The sequence below is a fragment of the Aquila chrysaetos genome, unplaced genomic scaffold, assembly GCF_900496995.4.
Source record: "Aquila chrysaetos chrysaetos unplaced genomic scaffold, bAquChr1.4, whole genome shotgun sequence".
Classification (NCBI taxonomy): domain Eukaryota; kingdom Metazoa; phylum Chordata; class Aves; order Accipitriformes; family Accipitridae; genus Aquila; species Aquila chrysaetos.
This window is the reverse complement of record NW_024470392.1, coordinates 172,227-181,667: the sequence shown is the minus strand read 5'-3', so window position 1 is coordinate 181,667 and position 9,441 is coordinate 172,227. Positions and strand designations below refer to the sequence as shown.

The following is a 9,441-nucleotide window of genomic DNA, read 5'->3' as shown; positions in this document are numbered from 1 at the left end:
CTCGAGTCCGCTCTCCCTTTCCCCCTCCTCTTGTCCTCATCGGCCCCCCCCCCACTCCCTCCTCACCCCCCCTCCGTCCCTCCTCAGGGACGCACTGCTACTCCCAGGCTACTCTTGACTTACTCAAAAGTTACTCCTGGTGCTGAAACTCGCCCCCTGCCCCTTTTTCATCCCTCCTCCAGGGCTTCCAAGGCAAGACCGGCCCCCCTGGCCCCCCCGGGGTGGTGGGACCTCAGGTGAGCTCATGGGCATTTTTGTGTGGGCGAATGGGGGGGTCCCCAATTCCCCCCAGGGGCTGCACTGACTCTTGCTCCCCCCCCCCGTGTGCCAGGGAGCTGCTGGCGAGTCTGGCCCCATGGGGGAGAGAGGCCACCCGGGCCCCCCCGGCCCCCCAGGAGAACAAGGGTTACCGGGACCATCCGGCAAGGAGGGCACCAAGGTGAGACGGTGGGAGGGTGGTGGGTCAGGGTGGGAAGGCGCTGTGGGCACGGTGACAGTCCCCGGCGAGTGGGATGGGGTACCGGGGCGTGGAGCCCCCCCCCCATCTCACCCCCTCGCACCCTAGGGAGACCCCGGCCCCACTGGCTCCCCTGGGAAGGACGGTCCCGCCGGCTTACGGGGTTTCCCCGGTGAGCGGGGTCTGCCTGGCACCCCGGTGAGTAAATCCCGTCCTCGGCTCAGCCGGGACCCCCAGCCCACCCACCCCTCACCCCCAGCAGCATCACACCGACACCGCCCCCCCCCCCCCTTCCTTGCAGGGTGGCCCGGGGCTGAAGGGCAACGAGGGACCGGCGGGACCCCCGGGACCCGCAGTGAGTGTCTCCCCCCTCCGTGACCCCTGGTGTCCTGCTCGCCGCGGCCCCACGGCTCCCCTCGGGCTGAGACACCCCCCCCCCTCCATCTTTCCCCAGGGGTCTCCTGGGGAGAGAGGTGGTCCGGGACAAGGTGGTCCCGTTGGCCCCCCAGGACGACCGGGACCGCAGGGACCACCGGGCCCCGCCGGAGAGAAAGGAGTTCCCGTGAGTGCTCAGGGACATCCCGCTGGCATCCCGCAGGGAAGAGGCGGTGGGTCCGGGAGGGGTGCAAGGGGGTGGGTGCCTGCACCCCTCATCCCCCCCTCCCTCGTCGTCCCCCCCCCTTTTCCTATCCCTCTAGGGTGAGAAGGGCCCCATGGGTCCCGCTGGCCGCGATGGCGTTCAGGGTCCCGTGGGTTTACCTGGCCCAGCCGGCCCCCCCGGCGGTCCTGGGGAGGACGGTGACAAGGTGAGGTCTGACCCTGCCCTGGTGTCCCCGTGTCCCCCCCCCTCACCGCTGAGCACCCTCCTTCTCCCCCCTTAGGGTGAGGTGGGCGAGCCAGGACAAAAGGGCAGCAAAGGCAATAAGGGCGAGCACGTGAGTGTGACTGGTGTCGTCCCCCCCCCGCCCCAGACCTTGTCCCCACTGTCCCCCGGGGCTGTCCCAGCCTCGCTGACCCCCTCCCTCCCTCGCAGGGTCCTCCTGGTCCCCCTGGGCCCATCGGGTCGGTCGGGCAGCCCGGAGCAGCCGTGAGTATCCCGGAGGCAGGGCAACCGCCACGGTTGGGGGCACGATGCAAAAAGGGGGGGGGGGGGGGGGTCCTGTGTCACCCCTGGGGTCACACCGAGGAGAGGGGACGGCCTCGGCGAGGAGACGTCCCTGTCCTCGGGTCTGGTCCCCAGGGGCGAGCGGCGGCCGACCCTTCTTCCCACCTTGCAGGGTGCCGACGGGGAACCGGGTGCCAGAGGTCCCCAGGGACACTTCGGGGCCAAGGGCGACGAGGGGACGCGGGGCTTCAATGGCCCCCCCGGCCCCATCGGACTCCAGGTGAGCAGCCCCCCCCCCCCCCCCCCCAGTACCCCACAGCCACCCCCTCACTCTGGGGCAGTGCCACCGCACCCGTCCTGCCTGTCCCCAGACTGGGGGGGGGACACAACACACACCCCCCCCCCCCCCCAGAAGGGGCTGGGGGTTTGGGTGCCCAGCTGGAAGCATCCCCTGCTGCCCCCATCCAGCTGTGCCCCCCCCCAATCCCCATCCAGCTGTGCCCCAGCTCTCTGCACCTCCCACCTGTTGCATCCAGATGTGCCCAGCCGCCCCCCCCATTTACATATTCATCGCTGTTTTCCCCCCACCACCCAGCGCCCCACATCTGCCCCCCCCCATCACCCGCTATGCCCCCCCCCCGCCCCTTTTTAATGCTCTCTCTCACTCCAGGGGTTGCCGGGTCCGGCTGGTGAGAAGGGTGAAACGGGTGACGTGGGCCCCATGGTAAGTGATCTTGCCCCCCCCACCCTGGCCCCGTGTCACTCTGGGGGGGGGGTAGCCCAGGAATATTCTCACTCTGTGCTTTCTCCCAGGGCCCGCCTGGCCCCCCAGGTCCCCGTGGCCCAGCTGGACCCTCTGGAGCTGACGTAAGTGACCCCGCTTTCCCCCCGTTGCCCCCCCTGCCCTTCCCCACGTGGGGAAGGTGACCGGCTCTGCTTTCCCACCCCCCCCCACCCCATAGGGACCCCAGGGACCCCCCGGAGGCGTCGGGAACTTGGGACCTCCTGGTGAGAAGGTATGTCCTTGGACATCGGGGTTCACTACTGGGAGGGGACTGGGACGGGGACGGGAGCCGCACTAGCGGGGCGCAGAGGTGGGGCGAGGACGTGACGCTGCGGGACAAGGGACTGATCCCAGAGCGGGGACAGGGTGGCACTGGGAGGGGGGGGCTTGACTTCTCTCTGTTCTTGTTTCAGGGGGACCCCGGTGAATCGGGAGCTCCGGGAATCCAAGGGGAGCCAGGAGTCAAGGTGAGTGGCAGCAGAGACACCCCCCAATCTGTCCCCGTCCCCCAGCTGCTCCCGCCAGCTGCCGACCCCATCTTGCACTGCAGGGCCCGCGAGGAGAGCGAGGGGAGAAGGGAGAAGCCGGAGCTGCCGGTGCTGCAGGGCCGCCTGGAGGGAAAGGACCCCCCGGCGATGACGGGCCCAAGGGCAACCCCGTGAGTGCCGTGTCCCCACTGGGATGCGGGGGACAGGGGGAGGGAGGTTTGCTCCGGGAAGGCATTGGGACCCCTTGGGGTGGAGGTCTGGGGTCCCCTCAGGCTAGCAGCTCTCTCTGTTTCAGGGTCCCGTTGGCTTTCCAGGTGACCCCGGACCCCCAGGTGAAATGGGTCCTAGGGTGAGTGTCACATCCCACCCCTTCCGGGCTTCTCCCACCACTGGAGGGGGCTTCCCTGGGAATGGGGTTGGGATTCAGAGGTGGGGGGTGTGTGGGGGGTCTCCTGCTGACTCCAGGTTTTCTCTTCCCGACAGGGCCAGGATGGTGCCAAGGGCGAGCGTGGGGAGGACGGAGAGCCTGGAGAGCCGGTGAGTGCCCCGTTCCGGTGTGTCACCCTCTCGCCATTGCCCTGGGAGGGGACATCTCAACCAGAACCCCCTGCGAGGTTTGGGACCGGATTGACCCCGCTGCTTTGGGAACACTGGGGTGTGGGGAGCCCAGCCTGTCCTCCCTTCCGCGGCCATTGGATGTGGTCTCCCTGGCCCTGGGATCCTCCCATCCCTCTGGGTGCTCCTCACGTGGCACGGGATCCTCCTCCTTGCCTTCCTCTCCATCCCGTTTCTGGGACAAGGCCAGCTCACTCGACTTCTTTCTCTTCTCCTTCCGTAGGGCTCACCGGGTCCGACAGGCGAGAACGGTCCTCCCGGTCCCCTGGGGAAGAGGGTAAGCGCTGGGTGAGCCCAGCTCTGGCTGTGGCACATCCCATGCCACCCGCCTGGATGTCCCTGTCCCTCACCGCCCTGTTTCTCTTCTCCGCAGGGCCCAGCTGGCTCTCCCGGCCCTGAAGGGCGTCAGGGTGAGAAGGGCGCAAAGGTGAGCGATTTGATGACCCCCCCACGCTGGGGTCCAGCGATGCCCCGTGAGGAGACCCCAGCGGCGCTGCCGAGCTCCGTGCACCGGCACATGGGATCGGCCTCATCCGGCTCCTCTGTCCCCACAGGGAGAACCGGGTGCAGTGGGTGCTCCTGGCAAGACGGGTCCCATGGGTCCCCAGGGCCTTGCTGGGAAGCAGGGCCCCGATGGCCTCAGAGGTCTGCCTGGCTCAGTGGTAAGTGCTGACATCCCGGTGACAGGGCACCAGGGTCCCGTGCTTGCGGTGAAAGCGCAGTGGGGCCTGCTGGCACAGGGCAGAAGAGAGGCAAGGGTCTGACCGTCACCCTGGGAGGGGGCTGGGACCTGTGTACCGTGCCCGCAGTTCATGGGGGGCTGCCCGGGGTGTGTGCTGCCACTGGTGGCACCGACTCCGGACCGGAGAGGCTTACCTTGTCCTCTCGCCTGCGCAGGGAGAACAAGGCAAACCGGGGACCACAGGCCAGGCTGGACCCCCAGGACCAGTGGTGAGTGTGGACCCCTCTCCCCTGCTGCGGCACCCCAAGGAGGGGTCCCCCGCTTTATGCTCCCCACATCTCCTGTGTACCTCTGCAGGGTCCCCCGGGTCTCCCCGGCCTCAAAGGTGACACCGGCGCTAAAGGAGAGAAGGTGAGTGAGGTGCAGCAAGCGACCCGTGCTCTGGGTCACCAACACAAGTTGGTGACTGTGGCACCCCGGTGTGGGACATGCCCCACACTTGGGAGCCAAGACCCTAAACCTCGCTGGGCAGCCAGCACTGGGCGGGCTGGTTCCTATGTGTCCCCCGAGTGCTGTGCCCCACCCGGGCACCCACCAAGTCCCTGTTTGTGGCTGCGTGCTGATCTCCTCTTGTGTCTCCCCAGGGCCACCCTGGTCTCATCGGCCTGATCGGACCCCCAGGGGAGCAGGGGGAGAAGGGAGACCGAGGTCTCCCTGGCCCCCAGGGCTCCACAGGGCAGAAAGGAGAAACTGTGAGTGCGGGGGCCTGCAAAATGGGGGACCCTGGGGGGGGATGAGGACAGGATTGTGGTTTGGAGGGGTCCACGCAGGTGGGGATTGTAAAAGCGGGGGGTAGAGGACAACCGGGGGGGGGGGTGTCTGGGAGTGGGGAGTCCTGCAGGGTGCTGGGGGAGGTGGGAATGGGGCTGTCGCAGTTTCCTCACGCCGGTTTCTGCTCTTCTTTCATGTAGGGGATCCCTGGTGCTACTGGACCCATCGGCCCCGCTGGCCCCCCTGGACTTCCTGTGAGTGCCCCCCACGTGCTGCCCGTCCCACATCCCTCCCTCTCCAAGCCCTGCTGCTCGCTCCCCCTCACTCGTCCTTGCACCTGGGCTTCCAGTTTCCCTCCCTGTGTTTGTGGGGGGCTGCTGTCTCCCCACCCCACCATGCCAGGTCCGGTCACTGACAGACCTGGTCTTGCTTTGCAGGGCCCAGCTGGTCCCAAAGGTGCCAAGGGAGCCATGGTAAGCGCCGCGCCGGTGCCCCCACCCTGCCACCACCTTCAGTCCTGCCCGAGGCTGATATCCGTGAGTGTCTGTTTCCTCTAGGGCCAAGCAGGACCCAAAGGTGAACGTGGACCCCCAGGACCCCCTGGACACCCGGTGAGTGGCTCAAGCATTGGCACCAGGGAAGGGATGACACGGGGGGGGGGATGTAGGTAGGTAAAATGACACCCAGGAATGGACGCGGAGGGATGTCTCCTATCTCGGAGCCTGAGCATGGCATGGTTTGGGGCCCTGAGGAGTGGGGGCTTCACAGCCCCCTGTGCTTGGGTGCTGACAATGCTGTGCCTGCCACAGGGCCCCCCTGGGGAGGTGATCCAGCCCCTGCCGATCCAGCTGCCCAAGAAGAGCAAGCGCTCCATCGACGCCAGCAAGCTGGTGGATGAGGAGGAGGGCGAGGATGGAGAGAGAGCGGCCGCCGACCAGGCGGCTCGCGATTACGCCGACGGCATGGAGGAGATCTTCGGCTCCCTCAACTCCCTCAAGCAGGAGATCGAGGGGCTGCGGCGCCCGATGGGCACCCGGGACAACCCTGCCCGTACCTGCCAGGACCTGCAGCTCAGCCACCCAGGCCTGTCTGACGGTGAGCCGTGCCAGTGGCAGCGGGGGAAGGATGGCAGTTAGGGCAGCAGCACCGCCCCGTGTGCTGACCCCTCTCCTCCCTGCGCAGGTGAGTACTGGATTGACCCCAACCAGGGCTGCGCTCGAGACTCTTTCAAGGTTTACTGCAACTTCACAGCAGGCGGGGAGACCTGTGTCTTTCCCAGCAAGGATGTACAGGAGGTGAGCGAAGCCGCGGGCAGCTTGGCACGTGGGGTCCCAGTGCAGCCTTGGGAGACAGGGTAGGGGGGATCAGCCATGAGAAGAGGACGGCATGGGGTGCTCCCCACTTCACTTATGGCTGCCTCTCCTCTTCCAGGTGAAGATGTCAGCGTGGGAAGAGGAGGTGCCCCAGCAGTGGTTCAGTCAGTTCCAGGAGGGCAGCAGGGTAAGGACGTAGCTCGCGGGGGTGGGCTGAGCCCCCTGCGGCACTGATGGGTGAGGCCCCGAGGATGCGTTCCCTGCAGGTAGTCTCCCTTCTCTTCCAGGAAGGATGTGGTCTGAGAATGCTGGCCTGTGTGTCAATCCCGCATGGCCCCTGGCAAGACCCCTGCCTTTCCCTAGGCACCCTGCCTGCGCTCTGACTTACAGTTTTGTTGCCCTCTCCTATAATGCTCTTAGCGTGTCCCCAGCCGCTTACCTTGGTGCTGTCTCAGGAGTGGCTGGATGCCTCTCTTCCTCTCCGTTTCCAAGGAGAAAGAGAAGTGTCTCCCACGTGACCTTGAACCTGTCAGCCCTTCTGAACATCTTCCCTTCCCCAGCTGTCTCCTCCAGGGTGGTCTAGATCCCAGCAGACCCCGCTTTTCACATGCCTCTGGCCATCAGCCCCCATTAACTCATCTCCTGGTCCTGCAGTTCTCCTACATGGACTCGGAGACCCAGCCCCTTGGCGTGGTGCAGCTGACCTTCCTACGGCTCCTCAGCGTCTCTGCCCGCCAGAACTTCACCTACCACTGCCACCGCTCGGTGGCCTGGCACAGCACCATCTCTGGGGACCACCAGCATGCCCTCCGCTTCCTGGCTGCCAACGAGGAGGAGATCAGCTACGACACCAGCCCCTACATCAAAGCTGTGATGGACGGCTGCTCGGTGAGCATGGCATGGGAGCAGGCAGAGGTGGACAGTGGGGACAGGGACGTCAGTGGATGCCAGATACGTGGGGTCTGGAGGAGACACGGGGAGAGAAAGTTGAAGAAAAAGGGATGGGTGAAGGCACAAATGGGTAACGAGGAGGAAGCACTAGAAGACACTAAGGTGGAGGGATGGAAGAACTGAGAGAAGGTAGGATCTCTCCCTTGGGGGGTGCCATGAGTGTAAGTAGGGTGCCCTGGCGAGAAATGATCCAGTGAAACGCCAGGGTCCATGGAGAAGGGGTGGCTGGACAAGAGACACTCCAGGGTTGAGCCTGGGTAATGCTGGAGTAGCGGAGGCTGCTGGATAAGAGAGAAGGGTTCATCCGGTGTGACCCTGTCCCAGACTGGTGCTCCTGGTGCCCCCCAGTCCCTGACCCATCCGCCTGCCTCCCCTCCACTGCAGGCACGAAAGGGCTCCAGCCGGACGGTGCTAGAGGTGAGCACGCCCCGCCTGGAGCAGCTCCCGCTGCTGGATGTACGCGTCATGGACTTCGGCGAGCCCGGCCAGAGGTTCGGGTTCGAGGTGGGCCCAGTCTGTTTCCTCGGCTAGGACCAAACCGTCACCCTCCCTGCCACACCCTGGCCTCCAGTGGGGCAAACCTTGCCTCCTTGCATCCCCCCACCGCCTCCGAGCAGCGAAGCAGCAGGACCCACCTCGCCCTCGCATCATGTCACCCACCCGCTGCTGCGAGGAGCCGAGGTGCCAACCCTGCCCACAAGCACCGAGACCGACACGCTGCCGCTGCCACCCCCATGGGGGCCAGGGTCTGGAGAGATGCCAAAGAGACTTTAACGCTTAGAATAAATCTATATTTTAATATGTAGAGAGACAGAGAGGAAAATTTTTAACAGATCCACTGGCTACCTCCCTTGGCGCCCAGCAGTGCTCCCTTCCTCCCCGTATCTTCCTCTGAATCCCACTGCTCTTTCCCAGCATTCCCAGGGCTTATATTCCATGCTCCCCCACAGGCCCCACCACCCCAGGGGGAACCCCTCGAGGAGCACACCCATCAAGCAGAGGGAACAGTACTCAGGTTTGCTCTCTGCCTGGAGAGCCGGAGGGTTTTAAAGCCTAACGTGGCGAGCAAGCCCGGGATGACGCTGGCAGGCTGGTCAAGCACCGCTAGCACGTGTTTGGGATTAGCACCAAGAGAGCTCTCATACCTCTCTGCGTGTGTGGATTCGCACCACGGCAACCCTCGTGCTTCAAAGCCAGTCTCTCGGGGTCAGAAGGGAATGGACCCAGGGACGCATCTGTTCCCAGGAGCGTTACCCTCATTGTATGCAACCCCACAGCAACAGCAACAGTCCACCCCTGACAATGCACCGACCTACCTGGGCTCTGTAGTCTGGCCCAGCCTGACTCATATAGGTGGAGTGGCCACTTGACTTTGCTACTCTGCTAATCAAGGCTAATTAATTTGAAAAAAACTTGCCTCTCCCATCAAGGTGCTACTTCTCTTCCCTGCTGCACCCATTAGCTCAAAAGGGTTCCAGTCCCTGTCCTCAGTCCTACCTCCAGTCATTGCAAATCACCCCTCTTACAAAGGGCGTGTTTAAAAAGCCTCCGACAAAGCCTATCCCTAGCTCGTGGAAGGAAGTAAGGAAGAAGGACATTGTGTTTTTACTGTGTTTTTTATTTTTTAAATTAATTATATTATTTAAAGGAGTGGATACAACCATCAATACTGGTCCCTGCGGCGTAATTTTGGATTTCCCCAAAAAAACAAGTGAATTTCTGCATGGAGATTAACCCAGCCCAGTGCTTGGGGGAGGAGGGAGGGGAGGAAAAAAAAAAAAAAGTAAAAAATTATTTTCTTGGTGCCGTCCGATAAAAAGAAATTTAAAGGGGCACCGGTCTTTGCTTTTTAGTTTTCTTAAAAAGCAGAGGTGTGCCCCCTGGTGGTGAGCCGGCGGCCTGTATAATGTTTTGTAAGTAATTTTTTAAGTTGTATTGTAATATATCATCTATAATTTTGCTGCTTTTTGGGGGTCGGTTATTTTTTTGTTTGTTTCCTTTCTATTGTTTTCCCCTAGCTTACCTATGTGATTTCCTCCTTCATGAAATTCCTCCATATAGAGATGAGTTCCCATCCTGGGGAGAAAGTGGAGAATAAACACACATGCACGTAAATCCACCGCTAGTAAACGCACCTGCAAATAGGCTGCTCGGTCCAGAAGGAGCTGCAGAACATCCGGGCCACAAAATGCTTCTCAACAGCTCCTAACAGAAGTCTTGCAAGCTAAAAAGAAAAGCCATGACAAAAAAAAAAAAAAAAAAAAAAAAGAGCTCT

General features: G+C 63.1%; 1 protein-coding gene across 1 annotated transcript; it reads left to right on the top strand.

Moving 5' to 3' along the window:
• Nucleotides 1-182: 182 nt before the first annotated feature.
• Nucleotides 183-9,125, top strand: LOC115338191 (collagen alpha-2(XI) chain-like; the record flags this gene model as incomplete). The annotated part of the gene is made up of 30 exons (XM_030006650.1): nt 183-236; nt 332-439; nt 566-655; nt 759-812; nt 912-1,019; nt 1,156-1,263; nt 1,339-1,392; nt 1,491-1,544; nt 1,735-1,842; nt 2,233-2,286; nt 2,376-2,429; nt 2,525-2,578; nt 2,760-2,813; nt 2,897-3,004; nt 3,130-3,183; nt 3,318-3,371; nt 3,673-3,726; nt 3,823-3,876; nt 4,004-4,111; nt 4,347-4,400; nt 4,489-4,542; nt 4,776-4,883; nt 5,103-5,156; nt 5,340-5,375; nt 5,460-5,513; nt 5,712-5,997; nt 6,085-6,197; nt 6,334-6,402; nt 6,870-7,103; nt 7,551-9,125. Coding segments are annotated over 30 exons (2,595 nt in total), but the record flags the coding sequence as incomplete, so codon positions are not given.
• Between the last annotated feature and the right edge of the window lie 316 nt (nt 9,126-9,441).